This window comes from Polypterus senegalus, chromosome 15 (genome assembly GCF_016835505.1).
Source record: "Polypterus senegalus isolate Bchr_013 chromosome 15, ASM1683550v1, whole genome shotgun sequence".
Taxonomy (NCBI): domain Eukaryota; kingdom Metazoa; phylum Chordata; class Cladistia; order Polypteriformes; family Polypteridae; genus Polypterus; species Polypterus senegalus.
In genome coordinates this window covers 88,378,936-88,398,376 of record NC_053168.1, presented here as the reverse complement: position 1 = coordinate 88,398,376, position 19,441 = coordinate 88,378,936, and the positions used below count along the sequence as shown (strand labels likewise).

General features: G+C 40.2%; 1 protein-coding gene across 2 annotated transcripts in view; it reads left to right on the top strand.

The window, feature by feature from the left end:
- The window catches only part of necab1 (N-terminal EF-hand calcium binding protein 1), a 524,092-nt gene that overhangs the window by 242,770 nt on the left and 261,881 nt on the right, over positions 1-19,441 (top strand). For both annotated transcript variants that reach the window (XM_039737164.1, XM_039737163.1), the window contains exons 4-5: positions 492-517; positions 17,456-17,553. In XM_039737164.1, the coding sequence (XP_039593098.1) occupies positions 492-517; positions 17,456-17,553 (124 nt within the window). The remainder of the gene's footprint in view (positions 1-491; positions 518-17,455; positions 17,554-19,441) is intronic.

The window sequence follows — 19,441 nt, the reverse complement described above, 5'->3', positions numbered from 1 at the left end:
CTTTACCATAGGTGGACTCCAATTAAGCTGCAGAAACATCTCAAGGATGATCAGGAGAAACAGGATGCACCTGAGCTCAATTTTGAGCTTCATGGCAAAGGCTGTGAATGCTTATGTACACATGCTTTCTCAATTTTTTTATTTTTAATAAATTTGCAAAAATTTCAAGTAAACTTTTTTTACATTGTCATTATGGGGTGTTGTGTGTAGAATTCTGAGGAAAAAAATGAATTTAATCCATTTTGGAATAAGGCTGTATCATAACAAAATGTGGAAAAAGTGATGCACTATGAATACTTTCCGGATGCACTGTAAATACATTTTTGTGTGCCAAGTAATATTTCAAATGTTCTCTCTATGAGTAATAGTTTATATATTGCTGGCACATTTTGGGTCATCTTCCAAGAAGTATAATTGATTTTTTTAAATCACTTTACATTTGCTGCAACTTTTTTGCCATCTGAAACTTACATTCATGTATTTTCTTTCAGCAACTTGGATACAGAAGAACTATGCGGTGAGTCTCTGTTCATATATTTTTATAAATTTAAATAAATGTATCATATCTACAGTATATTTATTGGTTTAAAATTCAATACACTGTCAGAAGTATGTCTTGGTACTTACATATAAAACTATACAACAAATTATCTATATTATTTTTAAGATTGTTAATACTGTAATTGAAAAGCACTCTTTGTTACTTTATTGATAAGTATGAGTCAAGCTACTAAATAAAAAGGAAAACACTAGACAAAAAAATATCTAAAAGAAACAAATTCAACTGAAGTCATAGTAGTATTTGTAGGAGTAATACTGCATGTGTTCAGAGAACACTGAAATTCTTATTTGCATGTCTGACCAACATACAACATTTCACCATTCTTAGGTGCTATGAGAGTCAAATTTGTATTAAAATACAAAACTTCATTTTCTTTAGAAATTTCAGTTTCTTCAGAAAACACAACCTGACATACGCCTTACTTCTGTTTTTATGGCACTTGTTCAGTTTTACTCCCAGTTCCCACTTTGATAATGTGAGGTCTCTTTCATTAATGATATTATATATGCACTTTCTCATATTCAAATCAAGGTCTGTAGATGTTTCCCATTTTTAGATTGAGTGTTTAGGCAGTCACCAGCTCTTAAGTGTCTTGTACTTGAGGCAGTGATCTTTCAGCTTTACATCTCAGCCAGCAGCCTTACTGCTTGAGGCAACAATTGTTGAGCAGGCTTTACTTTGGATTTTATTTCCTAAATTATACATGGAGAAAACTGAAAGTCAGCACTTACTGTATAAGGATCATATTTACAGATATTTTACTTGGGGTATAGGATAATAATAATAATAATAATAACATTAATAATAGAACATTGTATTTATATAACACCTTTACCATGCTCAAGGCACTTCACAGAGTTTAATAAAGAAACAGCAGGCATTTGTAATATTGAATGCAAATGTTTACTAAATAGAACACTAAATCAGATAGATACAGGATATACAAAAGCATTAAACAGAATAAAATACAATAAACCAGTGTAAAATACTAAATTCAGTACAAAAAAAAGCCTAGCAAATAACATCATTTGTGACATAACACACAAGCAAATTATACTGAGCATCTGGACAGAGAGGAAGACTGAAAGAGGAGACAGAATGTCAGGTTAAGTTAAAAGCCTTCCTGATCAGATGAGTTTTAAGTTGTTTCTTAAAAGAATGAATGGAGTCTGCTGATCTAATTAATTTAGGGAAGACATTCCAAAGGCTGGGCGCTATACACCTGAAGGCCCTGTCACACATAGAGAGCAGGTGGGGCACAATAAGATTGACAAAATCAGAGGATGTTTCTTGTATTGTGATTTAGTGTCAATTTGCAGGAGTTCAGACTTGTTGCATTTTAATTTTAAAGAGTTCTGCTCCATTCAGGTTTTAATTTCACTGATGCATAGTTGTACGCTGAGAAAGCCCAGGTGAAGTTTCAGTTTTAACATGGAAATAGAGTTGAGTATCATATGCATAAAAATGATAATCCTGTCCATAGCTACAAATAATATAATAATAATAATATGGCCAAGGGGAAGCCTATAGACAGAGAAGAGCAAAGGGCTGAGGACAAAGCCCTGAGGAATCCCTTGTGTGAACAGCGCTGAGCTGGATCTGCTGTTTGCAAGACTAACAAACTTTTGTCTGTCAGTCAGATAGGACTTAGACCACAGGAGGGCAGAATCAAAGATACACCAAATGTTCTCCATTCTGGATAGTAGAATGCCATGTCTGACAGAGTCAAATGCTGCACTAAGATCTAACAGAATTAATATGCTGGTTTGTCCATGTGCTACCATAAGCAAATCATTGGTTACCAGGATGCAGAGCAGTTTTATAGCTCTGCTACACCCTGAAGCCAAGCTGAAAAGGTTCAATCAAATTATTAGAAGTACTGTAATTGATGAGTTGGGAGGCTATAACGCATTCAGGAAATTGTGATAGAAAAGGTAAGTGAGAAACAGGCTGAAAATTTTTAAGATTGTTCAGCATCAAGACCAGACTTTTTTAACATTGGCACAAAGCCAGTGTCAAGGGATGTGTTTATTATTGTCATAACAGTTGGGATTATGGCATGAAGGGAGGATTTAAGAACTGTAGTGGGGATGGGGTCCAGTAAACAGGTAGTGGGCCTTATCTTAAAAAAACTTAATTAACAAATGTAGATGTGACAGGTGAAAATTTTGAAAAAGAACTGGATGGATTGGGAAGACAGGGAAAGACATAAATGGAGGATGGATTTATGTTAGTTGAATTATTTAGATTATTGTATTATTGAAAAAGTGGAGGAATTTTTCACAGGCTTCAGTAGAGGAGGTAATTGGGCTAGATGCAGGTTGAAGTAGTTTATTAACTACAGAGAACAAAACTCTTGGGTTATCATGTGTTCTCTCCTGTTAGTGCATCCCTGTAAGCCCTTAGACGATCAGAGAAAGATTGGATGTGCCCAGTGAGGCCAGTCTTACGTGACATTCTCTCAGGGTGTCGGCCAGCTGCTTTCATAGACTGTAACTCTGAATTGTACCATGGAGCCGAGCACTTAAAGGAAACCTACTTATACTTTAAAGGAGCTGTTTTACCTATTGCTGAAAGAAGGGCTGTGTTATAGTGGTCTACAAGATTATTTAGTGTTGATGGAATAGGTGAAGACAGTAAAAGATCAGAAATGGAACTAGCTGGGATAGAAGGACAGATATCTTTAAGGTTTTTGAAAGATTCTGAAAATTTGACATTTACAGGTAAGAGAAGGAAGAGGTAATGAGACTGGTACTGCTGGTATGATCATAGACTCCCAAATCACTGCTATAACTGTTGTGAGTCAGATGTGGTCCAATATATGACTACCAGAGTGAGTAGGAAAATCAACAAGTTGCACCAAGTCAAACAGTCCAGTAAGGATAGGACTTTTTCAGCTTACATGTAGTTATATCAGTATGGATTTTGAAATCGCCAGGAAGAATGACTCTCTGCGAAAGGGAACTTAAATGGGTTGATAATTCAGTCAGATCAGGTAAAAAAGAAGCATTGTATTTTGGTGGACGCCAGAGAACAATGAGTAAAACAGGACATGATTTTGTTATTAGGTTAAGAGCCAGATACTCAGAAGAGAATGGGCAGTCAGCTGGAATTTTGTTGATGTTTAGTTCTACTCTAAAAATGACTGTGACTCCTATAACTTGTCTTGAGCTGTGAAGATTTGCAAGGTAAATGTACCTGGATGCCTCCATGAGAAATGTAAAATTGTTTTGGTTTTTGTCAGTTTTCAGTTAGGAATAGCATGTTAAGGTTGGAGTCAGTAATGAATTCTGATAGCACCAGCATTTTTCCAATGAGAGATCTTGAGTTAAACAATGTAGTATTAGCTGATGAGGGATCATTGTGGACAGATCCATAATTAGGGTTTATTTTAACAAATTCCAAATTTGGAACACTGACACTCCTATTTCCAAAGCTATGAATAGTATGGCGTATTCCTGAACAAATGCTGCTGTTGAAGTTTTCATTCACAGCCCGGCGGTGGCAGCGACCTGACCTACAATGTAAATATTTCGGGTGCCACACAATATCCATGTCTTTTATGACATTCAAGTCTGACCATTTTCTCTGCACAAACTGTTTGATATGAAGGAGTTTGTCACGAGAGTATTTTAGCATAGTAAAGAGCAATACTTATCTAATAGTAGCAGCACAGCAGGAAAGGTGAGACGGGTGGGGTGATGAGCAGCAATAGCAAGCAGCAGAAGAAGCATAGTAGGAGATATTATAAGATGCACAAGATGACTTGAATTTGGAAGTTCCAGTATACATCCACATACAGTACATATAATGTTGGGTATTACAGATGTGATCTCCCCAGGGCTGCAAGCCAGGTGAGCATCAGATCATTTGTTAGTCAATAAGCACATATAGAAGTAATCAAGAGCAATCCAGTATATACATTATAATCAAGAAGACAGACCATCCCCAGCTCCTAGATCACCATGGTGCAAGGAAATGTTCATAAAACTTGTCTCATGAAACCGCAGAAAGATTAATTTGTCCCCAAGGCTGCAAACTCAGTCAAGGCAAATCCATAAAGCCTATAAAAATAATTTCAAATCAGTCAAGTTTGAGTCAGATGCATCCATGAACTATATATATAGATCCATCCATCCATCCATCCATCCTCTTCTGCTTATCTGAGATCGGGTCGCGGAGGCAGCAACTTGAGCAGAGATACTCAGACTTCCCTCTCCCCGTCCACTTCTTCTAGCTCTTCCGGGGGAATCCCGAGGCGTTCCCAGGCCAGCTGAGAGACATAGTGCCTCCAGGATGTCCTGGGTCTTCCCCGGGGCCTCCTCCTGGTTAGACATGCCGGAAACACCTCACCAGGGAAGCGTCCAGGAGGCATCCTGATCAGATGCCCGAGCCACCTCATCTGACTCCTCTCGATGCGGAGGAGCAGCGGCTCTGAGCTTCTCACCTTATCTTTAAGGGAAAGCTCAGAGACCCTGTGGAGGAAACTCATTTCAGCCGCTTGTATTCGTGATCTCGTTCTTTCGGTCACTACCCACAGCTCATGACCATAGGTGAGGGCAGGAACGTAGATCGACTGGTAAATTGAGAGCTTTGCCTTACAGCTCAGCTCCTTTTTTACTACGACAGACCGATGTAGAGCCCACACCACTGTGGATGCTGCACTGATCCGCCTGTCGATCTCATGCTCCATTCTTCCCTCACTCGTGAACAAGACCCCGAGATACTTGAATTCCTCCACCTGGGGGGCAGGGACACGGTTGAATGCCATTTCCAAGTCCACAAAACACATGTAGACTGGTTGGGCAAACTCCCATGCACCCTCCAGGACCCTGCTAAGGGCCAGGACTAAAATGACACTGTTCCTGCTGAATCCGAGGCTCGACTGCCTGATGGACCCTCCTCTCCAGAACCCCCGAATAGACTTTTCCAGGGAGGCTGAGGAGTGTGATCCCTCTGCAGTTGGAACACACCCTCCGGCCCCCCTTCTTAAATGGAGGGACCACCACCTCGGTCTGCCAATCCAGAGGCATTGTCCCTGATGTCCATGCGATATTGCAGAGGCGTGTCAACCAAGACAGTCCTACAACATCCAGAGCCTTGAGGAACTCCGGGCGTATCTCATCCACCCCTGGGGCCCTGCCACCAAGGAGTTTTTTGACCACCTTGCTGACCTCAGTCCCAGAGATGGGGGAGCCCACCTCCGAGTGCCCAGGCTCTTCTTCCTCATTGGAAGACATGTTAATGGGATTGAGGAAGTCTTTGAAGTACTCCCCCCACCGACCCACAACGTCTCGAGTCAAGGTCAGCAGCGCAACATCCCCACCATATGCGATGTTGACACTGCACTGCTTCCCCCTCCTGAGACACCGGATGGTGGACCAGAATATCCTCAAAGCAATCCGAAAGTTGTTCTCCATGGCCTCCCCAAACTCCTCCCATGCCCGAGTTTTTGCCTCAGCAACGACCGAAGCCGCATTCCGCTTGGCCTGACAGTACCTATCAGCTGCTTCCAGAGTCCCACAGGACAAAAGGGTCAGGTAGGACTCCTTCTTCAGCTTGACGGCATCCATTACCGCTGGTGTCCACCAACGGGTTCGTGGATTGCCACCACGACAGGCACCGACCACCTTACGGCCACAGTTCCGGTCAGCCACCTCAACAATAGAGGCACGGAACATTGCCCATTCGGACTCAATGTCCCCCACCTCCCTTGGGACATGGTCGAAGGTCTACTGGAGGTGGGAGTTGAAGCTACTTTTGACAGGGGACTCTGCCAGACGTTCTCAGCAGACCATCACAATACGTTTGGGCCCACCGGGCCTGACCGGCATCCTCCCCCACCATCGAAGCCAACTCACCACCAGGTGTTGATCAATTGATTGCTTCGCCCCTCTCTTCACCCGAGTGTCCAAGACATGTGGCCGCAGGTCCGACGACACGACCACGACCGTCGATCATCGAACTGAGGCCTAGGATGTCCTGGTGCCAGGTGCACATATGAACACCCCTATGCTTGAAAATGGTGTTCGTTATTGACAATCCAATAACAAAACACCGCTCAGGTTCAGATCAGGGGGACCATTCCTCCCAATCACTGTCATTGCCCACATGAGCATTGAAGTCTCCCAGCAGAATGAGGGAGTCCCCAGAAGGTATGCCCTCTAGCACCCCCTCCAGGGACTCCAAAAAGGGTTGGCACTCCAAACTGCTGTTTGGCGCATATGTGCAAACAACAGTTAGGACCCATCCCCCCACCTGAAGGCGGAGGGAGGCTACCCTCTCGTCCACCGGGGTAAACCCTAATGAACAGGCTCCAAATCGGGGAGCAATAAGTATGCCCACACACGCTCAGCGCCTCTCACCGGGGGCAACTCCAGAGTGGTAGAGAGTCCAGCCCCTCTCAAGGAGATTGGTTCCAGACTCCAAGCTGTGTGTCGAGGTGAGCCCAACTATATCTAGCCGGAACCTCTCGAACTCGCGCACTAGCTCAGGCTCTTTCCCCTTCAGAGAGGTGACATTCCACGTCCCAAGAGTCAGCGCTTCTGTAGCCGTGGATCTGACCGCCACCCGACCTCCTTGGCCCCTCCCATAGGTGGTGAGCCCATGGGAAGGGGGACCCACGTTGCCTCTTCGGGCTGTGCCCGGCCGAGCCCCATGGGTGCAGGCCCAGCCACCAGGTGCTCGCCATTCAGCCCCACCTCCATGCCTGTCTCCAGAGGGGGGCCCCGGTGACCTGCGTCGGGACGAGGGAAAACGCCGTCCAAAGTTTTCATTCATCATAGAAGGTTTGGTGAACCGCTCTAATCTGTCTCATCTCTTACCTAGGACCAGTTTGCCTTGGGTGGCCCTACCTGGGCGGACAACAGAGCTCCTAGGATCATTGGGACACGCAAACCCCTCCACCACGATAAGGTGGCGATTTGAGGAGGGGTATATATATATATATATATATATATATATATATATATAAATATAAAAAAATGAAAGAAGTGTAAGAAGTGCAAATTTTAACAAAAAGTGTTGTTAACAGGGAGGAGCAGCAGTGACATGCATGCGTCAGTGTCCTCTCTATTTATATTTTTATTGGTTATAAAATAAGCCAAAAATTCAAATTTGTTTTTATTTATATTAAAAATACTTATGATTCAGCATGAGGAATAATGCACTAGGAAAAATATATTAATGCTGTGTTTGCATTTTTATTTTTTTTAATTTTAATACATCTGACAAATCATGATGATAATCTGCAAAACATGTTGAACATCATTCTGCACCCAATACTAAGAAAAGTTCTATATTAACATTAATTAGGTAAAGACACCTTGATATATATCATCTCCCACCCCTCCTCTTCCTTATGAACACCTATATAATCTTCCCTTTTTTTTCTTTGCCTGGTAAGCACATGTAAAACTTTACGTGCTTATGACTTATACATTTTTGTTTTAAAGATGCATGTTAAAACCACCATTTTCAAATGAATGTGACAAGCTGCACTTGACAATACATTTCTTCAAAATGGCAATTTGTGGATTCTTTCTGCCTTCATCGTGGTATATTCAGAGAAAAAGCAGAGAAGACTACACTTTGCATGTCCATCCATCCATCCATTTTCCAACCCGCTGAATCCGAATACAGGGTCACGGGGGTCTGCTGGAGCCAATCCCAGCCAACACAGGGCACAAGGCAGGATCCAATCCTGGGCAGGGTGCCAACCCACCGCAGGACACACACAAACACACCCACACACCAAGCACACACTAGGGCCAATTTAGAATCGCCAATCCACCTAACCTGCATGTCTTTGGATTGTGGGAGGAAACCGGAGTGCCTGGAGGAAACCCACGCAGACACGGGGAGAACATGCAAACTCCACGCAGGGAGGACCCGTTTGCATGTCCTTTTCCAGACAAAATTGCTTGTGATTGCTCAAATATATTAAACAGTGCCATGCATTCTTGTCTTGCCAGAGGCCAGAAAATGTTTTGTTGCCACCCATTTATTTTATATATATACTAGGGGGCTCCGCCAACCATCGTGTTTGGTTAATACAATAGACAATTTTAAAGCTCGTTTTTTTCTTTGGAATTGTTTCAATTTCATTATGTGCACTTTTACTTTAAAGCTTCAGTAAAAACAACATCTGGAATTACCTTTTCTTCAAGATCGCATTGAATTTTGATTCTGTTTTTGGACTTACATTGTGACAACGCAAAGTATAACTGCCCGTACGTGAATATAATTTCTTTTACTCTAATAAATAATCCAACTTTTTCAAATGTTTGTCCCTGTGATTTGTTAATTGTCATAGCAAGAGCTATTCTCATGGGAAACTGTAAACATTTTAATATGAATGGCATATCAAAGTCTCCTTTGGTGTGTAATGTTATTCACGGAATATATACTACATTACCTTTCTTTTCGCCTTTTAAAATTTGCATCGCTTCTCCGTGATCATAAATATATGCCTGACCGAATTGTGGTTTCTTCAAAATTAAACTTGTCTTTGCTTTAATTGTTGCGGGACCGCAGATTCTCATAGTGTATGTCCCATTATTGTGTAAATCTACATTCTGAACATTGAATGATCCATCCATCCATCCATCCTCTTCCTCTTATCCGAGGTCGGGTCATGGGGGCAGCAGCTTAAGCAGAGAGGCCCAGACTTCCCTCTCCCCGGCCACTTCTTCCAGCTCTTCCGGGAGAATCCCAAGGCATTCCCAGGCCAGCCGGGAGACATAGAATGATGTGAAGGTGAAAATATTATTGTAAACATGTATGTTGGTGCCCTGTCCGAGGTTTGTTCCTGACTTGCGCCCTGTGCTGGGTGGGATTAGCTCCAGCACACCCCCGTGACCCAGTGTTTGGATATAGCGGGTTGTGAAATGACTGACTGACTGACTGTTTGTGGATTTCACTTTCCCCAAACATCAAATTTTTTAATTTTTGCGGATATGCTTCCTCATTGTGTAGAAACACTACTTTTCCCTGATGGCAACATGAATTAGACGATTTACAAGTCTCTGACTTAAACTTCAAAGCCTTACAATATTTCCATACTTCTGACATATCACCTATGTCCATATATTCGATCTCTATTCGCCTTTCCGTTATTTCACTGAGTAATAATTTCGCTTTGTTAGTGCTAATGCGATCTTTACTATCTTTTTTTTTTATACTGTACTTTCGAAGTTTTCTGCTTTTATATTCTGTAACTTGCTCTGCATGTGTATAGCACCTATATTTTTTTTGTGTCTTTTGCATTCCACTGTTTTCATTATCTCTAACCAGCTCTACATGTGTTTCCCCCCTTGTTTTTGAACCTCATTATGACGTTTTACTCTGTCTTTTATTGCTGACCTCGCTTTGTCCTGCTATTTTTTCAATTACACCTGGTCCGTGATGATTATTTTCCCTTTTTTCGAGTAATTTCCAGTTGTTTGCGCTAATGCGATCTTTACCATCTTTTTTTGATACTTTCAAATTCTACTGCTTTCATATTCTTTAGTTTTCTCTGCATGTGTATCGCGCCATCATTTTTTTTTGAGCCTTTCGAATTTACTTTTATATAATCTCTTATCTGCACTTTGGGTCTCTTTTCTTCGTGCTGCTCTTTCTTCTTAGTTGTTGACGTTTCATCTAAAATGTACTGTCCTTATATGCTTTATATGAACTGAGAGGAGAGGATCTGTGTCTGCTAAAAGCCTTTACACGACTGAGAAATTTGATGACTGTGGTCTTATTTGTAAATGGTTGTAAGTAGTGCGTGACTTGCAAGAATCTCATGTTCCACGTCCCCGTGAGACGGTCCTGGGACAATCTCTTGGCACCAAGTCTCATGTTTAAGGTCCCCGTGAGACGCTCCATGGCAATCTCTTTTGTCTCGTGGGTCTGTTAAGTGTTTTCTGAGAAGATCATGTCTCGTCTCCTTGGTCTCCCTTCCAAGATTTTTTTTATAATAGAGAGATATTTACCTTCTATATAAACGTCTATGCATGAAAGTGTGTGTGTCTGTCCGGCCTGGAAGTGAGAGGTGGAGTCGGGGTAAGGGCTCCGCCTCTGAGGAAACAGATAACTTGCTTAGCCGCTAATAACACATGCAAGGCATGCACGTCAGCAAAACAAAACCTCAGAAGAAAGACCAAAATGGTATTCCTTTTACTTTTCCTCTCACCGCTAATACATAAGCGAGGTGAGCATGTCGGCAAAACAAATCCTCCTAGGAGAGAAATGCCCAAAGTAGTTCCTTTCGATTACCTGACATCTCTACATTTCAGTTTTTTTCTGATGATTTCAATAGTTTCTAGGACCCCAGGTTTTTTACAGTATGAGCTTACATGGCTATTATTTACTGTATATATATGTGTGTGATAAAAACTGGATTCACTATAAGGCTTTTGTCTTTTGCAAATGAAACAGTATGCTAACAGCGCTTCCTCATCACTGTTATCATCATTATTAAAGCAGCTTGTGGTAATGCGCGGTTCGCGTCTTACCAAATTTAAGTAAGTAGCAGCATGTATATCACTATAAGAAAGTGCACTTACCGTTGGTGTGTTCAGGGCTGTCGCTGGAACGCGGGCCGTCTAGCGGGTGAGCGCTGTGAGGCGCGGGGTGTTGGACGCACGTGGGGCCGGTATAATGGCCAGTACGGGCTCCACCGCATGTGTTCATTTTTACACTCCGGTGTCCTCGCAGCCTGCTTAGTGCAGGCGGTTTAAAGTGCGGCGCGCCTAAAAGAGAAAGCCGGCATTTAATTGATTGAGTCAGAGATGGGGATCCCATAATGTTAGTGAAATGATTTTACTTACTGGTGAGTCAACCACGGTCGTGCTTGAGCTGAGCATAGCCGTTGGCTGTACCGGAGGGCTTATACGCTGCTAGCGACCCGCAGGAGTTTGGTTTTAAATACATAGTTGCTCGGGGCGTGTCGCGGCGTGTGGCGTGAATGCGCTGCAGTCTACCGGGATAGGTGCATGAAGTAGACGTGTTGGCAGATTGGCTGGACAGTCTTGCCGGTTATATTTAAAGAGTTACCGGCCAACAGGGGTCGTTAGTGGACTTAAGAGCGAGGTAGGAATAAACGCTGCTGAGCTATTTGTAGGAGCAGTTGTAATTTTGGCGGCTTTTGCATATATTCTTTTGTATATATTCTTTTTGTATATAGTTATATATCTTCTAGTGATTATTTTTGGTGGAGGTATATATACTTATTTGGTGCTAGGATAGTTTTTGATTTTGGGTTTGGTGCAATTGTTTTATTTTTGTATATACACACACTTGTTTTGTGCATATTTCTTTTCTGCTGGAGGAACGTCTTGAACCAGGGATAAAAGAAGACAACCTTCATTATTGGAGCGTGTGTGTGTAGTTTTTGTAGGAGTGCACTGTTTTTTGTAAATACTGTACACCATATTTTTTCTTTTTGTTTGTTTTTATTTCTTTTTGAAGAGTCAGGGTTAAAGGACTGTGTCTCAAAGCTCACCTGACACTACTACATTTTTTTGTGTACAGCACTCTTGTAAATAAATTTGCACGTTCACCCTTCAATTTTTGTCTGTGTCTCATCTCTCCATTTGATCCCGTTCGGTTCATGAACTATCAGATGTCCAGAGTGTAGGCTGGGGCCACTTCCCACTACACGGGATATCACAGTTGAAGAAAAAAATGCATAATATGCAAATATGAGTGATTACAGAGTAAGTACAAAATTAACAAAAAACAGAACAGAAGTTTAAAGTAGGGTTAGGCCTGTTCTGGTTTATGATTAACCACCTCACTGTGGTGACATGCCACTTACTTGTGTAAAATCTGTGATACTGATGGCAGTTTTTTTTTTTTTTTAAATACAAAATTTGCACAATTAATCAGAGCCCCGACATTGGTATAATGTAATTGAGCTGTAGCAATTATAACGACTTTCGGGAATGAGCAGGGATATAAACAATATATGTGTATCAAACACTCGTACATTAAACAACTCATAGTTTTCACTAATACTACTTTGATGCTTCCAAGTAATGACTGGACAGGTTCTGCCGTAGTTACAGATGCAGTGCCTTGGGGAAAGATATAGTGATCCTAAGTAACAATAATAAAAGTAGTGACATTGAATAGTCGTATTATTTCAAAGCCAAATATAGCTTTGTGGTGTTATGGGTCCACAGCTCGTTTAGTAAAGGCCATTTTTTTAAATAAATAATCACCGCTCTCGCGATGGCTTAGCGAGGGGGCAATGAGCCATAGCAAGCCACGGGGCGATCTGCGGTGTGGGCGTTTCTAACCGAGTGCACACATCTGTGATTGTTCCCATGGCCAATGTGCTGCAGCTGCTATGGCCCCTCACTGTATAAAAGAAGCAAGAGTCAGTTGAGAGGGTAAAGGGGAGAAAAAGATGAAAAAAAGAACAAAACGGAAGGAGTGAGAGAAAAAGACAGAGGTTGCTAAAGAGAGCAGGAAGTAAGAGAGAGAGCGCCGGTACGGAAGAGCGAGCGAGGGAGAAAGCAGGCAGCTGGGAGGCGAGCCCACGAGGGGAGTGTTTGGCCGACACTCAGTGGGGCTGAGAGAGCGGTCGCTCCAGCTGAGCGACTAAGTAGCTGAAGTGATCAGTGGAGGAGTCGACTTGACCGTAGAAGGAGCGGGAGTCGAGAAGGCTTTGGGCTGGTGTAGTCCCAGCGTGAGCGCCTTGGCCGCTGGGAAATTATCCAAGTCTTGGTCCGGTTGGGAGCCTGACGAAGCCAAGGGTCGAAGGGCTACCGGACCTGATTGAAGGGCAGCTGATCCTGCAGGTAGGCAACTCTCCTGTAGAGCAGACCAGATGGGCGTAGCAGGGGAGCCGCCATGGAAGCAGAAGACACCGGGCTTTTGGTTTTAACATATTACTTCCTGTACTATTTTACCTCGTTGTTTTTAGAGGATTTTTCTATTTATTGATTTTAACCTTCACGATATCTTTTAAGGATTATTTATTAAACTTTTGAAGCACTACACTTTATTTGGACACTTTGAACATTTTTGTTTGTTTTTGATTTGGTTTTTAATAAAAGCACTTTTTCACTTTTTACCATCCCCTTGCTCAATTGTTGCCTTCACTGACTAGCTCATCGGTGACATTACCGACGGTTTTGGGTTCAAGGGCTTCCAAACAGCAAGGGGAGTGTGGAGCCGAACCCAAATCATCACAAGCTTCTGCCATTTAGAATCATTTCAGTTTCAAACCAAAAATTAAAGGAGAGACAGAAAAAGGGGATATTTGGCAGCATTGCCCCAAAAAAGATGATAATTAAATTGTCAAATATAACAAAATTGTGAGCATACCTAAAACACAATTACCCCAGTGCTTTGCTTCAGCGATGCCTTCCGTTTCTTCACTCTTGGCTTTGTCATGAACATACATACTGTATGCCTTAGGTTTTTCTAAACGTCTGATTCTACTTTTGGTATTATTTATTCTTATAAACAGGTGAAACTTTTAGCTTTTTAATTATTTATTCTTAAAGTGTAATTTGCAGTGAAGTGCTCAAATATAGAAAATTGAAAATTTGTTTAATTTAAAAAAAGTACCTTGTATATCTACCTCTTCTTTAGGCTACTCTTGGCAGAGAGATGATGCAATAATGTTGTGGTTTATATGGAATAACCGTTTATGATCAGGTGATCAGTTTTTTTGTTAGTTATTTGAATATGAAAAATTGCCTACCTGCGCACTCCTAACTAGGAGACACAATGTTTAGACTACACTTAGCTCTATATCTGTCTAAAAAATGCATTTGTGAGCAGTTGATAGATAGAACCCAACTTTGAGGGCAGTAGTTCAGTGCTATGAATAAAAGCAAGCAGTCAAAGAGTAACATGAGGGACTAAATTTATTCATTTTAATTTTTTTCCCCTTATCAGTTGATGTGTAATTGTAATAAACATGACCTGAATCAGGGACAGCACAGTGGTGCAGTGGTAACAGTGCTGCCTCACAACAAGGAGACTTGGGTTTCGTGTTCCCAGTGCTCCCTAGAAAGAGTTTGCATGTTCAGATACTGTAGGTTTCCTCCAGGTGTTCTAGCTTCCTCCCACAGTCCATAGACATACAGGTTAAGTGAATTGGCATTGATAGATTGGCCCTGGTGTGTAGCCCTGTTATGGATTGGTGCCCTGTCCAGGGGTTGTCCCTGCCTTACACCCAGTGTATGCTGGTATAGCATCTCTGCAAACCTGCCTTGGATAAGCAGGTTAGTAAAACTGATGGATGTTACATTGTTTTATTCAATATGCATTAAATGCAGCAGCTATTTGACAGTCTGTATGTCCTGTCACACTGGAAGGTTTGTACTGAATATAGAATGGTGTGATGCTACATGGTGGCTGGCACAACTAAAATAAACATCACTAACATTACACATGCTTCTGAAGTAGGGATCTGCTTCTGTTTGTTGATGAATGGAAGTTTAAAGGCTGCAGCACAGAAATGAAATAAGTCAGACAGTTGAAGCTCATTAGAAGGCAGGAGCAGAAGCAGAATAATTCTTTTAAGGTCTTAAAGAGTTACATTTTTAAAAAAAATTAAACAAAAACAAGATCTGAAAGACAACACAGTGTAATAAAGAGTATGCAGTGGCACAATCCTGAAGATCTAAAAGTATTAATAATTCAGTATAATATTTCAGTATATTCTGTAGTCATATATGAATAGTAGTAGTAGTAGTAGTAAAGGCTACTGAGGTGTATGACATCCATCCAGAAATTTAGAAAAATCTACTGAGTGGAAAACTTGGACAGTAGATCAGGATTTGAGAGGTGGTAAGGTGAAAGCTAATACTGTATATTGAATGAATATTTTGATTTATGTTTTATTCTATACCTAAGGTCACAAGTAATGGATAGTAACTGAAGGAAAGTGATTATAAAGTGAAATGTCAGGAGCTCAGAAATAAGAGAGGATTTTAGAATAGAGCAGTTACTTATTTGGATTACTTTTGGAATAGTTTGGGCATATAGTAAGAATTTTTGATAGGGAACTTCAACCAAATGTTTACCAAATATAGTCTTGTGGGAGAATACTCCAGGACAAACCGATGAGACACTTGACCATTTACCTAGGAGTGCTTGAAAATTCTACAGAAATTGCTGGGGACTGGTTAAGTAAAAAATGCTAATGTTTCTATATAAACCTGTTCCATAAGGTAAGTTGTCAACTTAAATCACCACTCACAAGAAAGAAAGGAAAAATAGAAGAAAAACATAACCAAGTTTCCATTCACACCTTGTAATTTCTGACCATTATCAGCAATCACTGAGGAAACAAGTGGTAATTTAATGTTGAAAAATAAATCAACTGTATTTTATTTGAAAATTAAAATTCTTGTGCATATTGACAAAAATCTGATATAAACTTTTAAAATGGTTGAGAACATTTAAGTAAAATTAAAAAATGAGAAAAATATTTTTCTTAAACCCCAATCAATAACAGTTTTTAAAGAAGAATAAAAAAGAAACAAACTCACTAAGGCAGTAAAGTGGCCACCAACACAATATGAAAATGTACATTTATTGGTGTCAACATAAATATGTTAATGTTTTAGAAAGCAAACCCAAATTTTGACTAAAAAAACTATCTTCCTCTTTACTCAGAATGCAGTGTTGATGTACACATAAAAAAAAATGCAAAAAAGTTCATCATCATTATCATCGTCATTTGCAGCCATCAGCTGTCTGGCCTTGCTCATCTTTTCCAGCAAAGGATGATTTTTGGACTTGTGCATCCAGGTTGTTTCTGCAGAATTTCATATCTCAGGCAGCTATCTTTAATTTGACTGCCTCCTTGGCCTCTTCTTATCTCTTGGAACTTTTGTAGTTCACGTACCGTCTGTTCTTCTGGTTTATATGCCCTGCCCAATCCAACTTTCTTCTTTGAATGGTAGCAATGACACCCTCTACTTTGGTTTTTGATTTAACCTATTTATTTCTGTTTCTACCTCTGCTTAAAAAATAAAAGGTTATATTTTCCAATTACTATTTTAATATTTCTAGTTATGTTTTATTTCTCCTTGACATAAGAAAAATAATTTTAAAATCAACTGTAGAAGGAGCTACTGATTCTGTTGCTCCCTTGAGTTTTGTAAGATGACATTGACCAAAATTTAAAAAAAAAACAACATAATTTGCCAGGAGAATATGCTGATGTTGTTTGAATGTCTTCCCTGCCAAGATGGTGGCTTCCAACAAAGTTTGCTATTTCTACAAAGATACAAAATGTACATAACTAAGCTATGCAAATTTCCTCCAGAATTCCTGAAGAGCTACTGTGAAGGATAAATCAAGCACTTTTAACTTCTGTTAACTGTTCATTTTGTCTGTTGAGGCCTAGCTTAACATTTTGAAAGTGTCTTAATCAACTTCTAGTAGTTATTTCAGGATAGTGACACATACTGCATAAGATGTGTTATCAAAAATGATAATGAATTAGAAATATTTTTATGACATTACATTAAAATATTTGTATTTTCTATTTTTTTACAGTAAAAACTCAAATCCAAATCAAAAGATTTAGCGAGCTCAGTATTACACACAGAGATTTTCAAAGGGCAATGCATAGCTTTTCTGTCAGGGACTTTTTGGGATATCAGTTTTTTTGAACATAATTACGTCTGTAATTAGAACGTTCTTGTATCAAGCCTAACCTTTGTGTCCTAGCTATTTAAATACAATTAATTCAGAGAAATTGGCCTCTAGATAGAAACCTACATTCACTCTTGTGGTGATGCATGCAACACCCTAAGTATCAAATAAGTGTGCGTGTTAAAATATTTTTAAAAGAGATTCTACTCTTTTCTTGTTTAAAGCAAGTTGGGACATGTACCTTATTTCTGTTTTTGTTTTACTCCTTTTTTTTGGTAGAATATTTTTCTCAGCACCTTGGAGAGTATGAGAATGTCCTAGCTGCCCTGGAAGATCTCAACATTTCAATACTAAAAGCTATGGATAAAACCAAAAAAGTAAGGCAATTTGTCCCATTTCAAAGTGGTCCTTAAATAAATATAGTTTATTTTTATATACAATAAGCTCATAACTATGAAAAATGATGTACTGCAAACCAACTGAAAAATGGTAGAAAGAGTATTTTCAAAATGCGTATAAGCAGTGATGGTGGTATAATATACAATGTGCACAATTGGTAAGAACTGTATATATGGTAAAAAATATTGTTGATGGAGTGATATTAAATTTTAAACACTTTTAAAATACGGATAGACTGCAGATATTAATACCCTGATGTAATATAGGCTGATGTTTGCTACATCAAATGATTTTATTTTTCTTGTAAAGTTAATGTAGCTTTCTGTAGGGAATGTTTTCTTTGTTTTCACAATATTTTGAGTGCTGCCAAAACTCTTGATTATTAGTCTTTCAGATATTACTTTTCTTGTAATAAATAATTTATATTTTCAGTGTTACTGTATTCTCATATATATCAGAAACTCACAACAGTCAAAGCAAAGCTAAGTTTTTAATACAGTATATTCTTTTTAAATATTTTAGGTAACAGATAAAGTATACAGTAATACCTATATGTTAGCATTAGCTATATCGTGAATATGAATTGATATTTCTTCAGACACATTGATAAATATCAATGTGTTATACTTCCTCAGAAACTGTTTTCTGTTAGCATGGATCAATAACCCTGATATCATTTTTTGAAGTATAACACATTACCAATGAAAATTGTTAATTCCCACCCATCCCCACCTCCCCTACAATGAAAAAGATTTCTGATAGCCCTAAGGTTTTTTTTTCCTGTAACACTAAGAAATTCAGCCAGCAGGTTTCTTTGCTCCATATTATACGCAGAGCTATATTTGCCATTTCTATAAACCTGCTGGGATAAAGTTTTCTAATTAGCATGTAGCCTTATATATAACACGTGCAGGTTTTCTTTATGCCATAACCACTTTATCTTATTGTGCACCAGTTGGTGAGTTTCATGCTGTTTCATAGTTAAGAAGTGTAGGTATCCTGGATGACAGATGGGCACCAGGATGGAGGAACATTTCTTACCCAGCTGGGAGACCGTAATGGAAGGATGGCTAGGTTGCAGACACTACCCTGCTGGGACACTTTATAATTCCTGTCCTGGCTGGGATGTTAGAGGAAAGAATAGACCAATAAGAGCAGGAAGCCAGGAGCAGTTCATTCCCCAAAGTATTAGGTAGCAGTATTCCTCATAAGTAGTCCTAATTTGGATACCCACAGGGCTGCATGGGAATTGGAGTCCAGACCAGAAGTGCAACCCTGTAAGGGTCCTTGGGGGACAATAGAGGGCACTGCTGGGGAGGATCTCCCTGGTTTCTGTATGAACTGAAAGTGCTTCCAACAAACCACAACATACCACCAGAACTACTCCCCAGTCCATCTTAAAAGGAGCCGTCAGCCATACCTCTGGGAGTCTGAGCCCGGTGGAAGAGGGCAAAACTCACTGGAGGAGAAAAGGAGAAGAAGAAGGAGAGAGCACATTTAAAGTATGTGTATTGGATGTCATAATTATCTGTTAAGAGCTGTGTGGATTAAAAACTCTTACATTGAAAGCCAGAGTTGATGGCAGAAACTGGGGTTTGGGGGCTAGGCGGCACCATTTACTGTTCACACCTAGTACGGTATATTGATTTTTCTCTTTTGTTTTGCATTTTGTTATTTTAGCCACATCATAAGAGTCTAACTTACCAATTATAAGTACCCTCCTACTGCTTCTAGTTGCGGAGCTTAGATAGTCAAGTGTGCGGTACCATTTGGTGTCCACTCTTGTAATCTACTTTAATTTTTTTACTTTTTGAAACCAATGAAAGTCCAGTTTTCTTCAGGAACAAACAACACACTTTAAACATT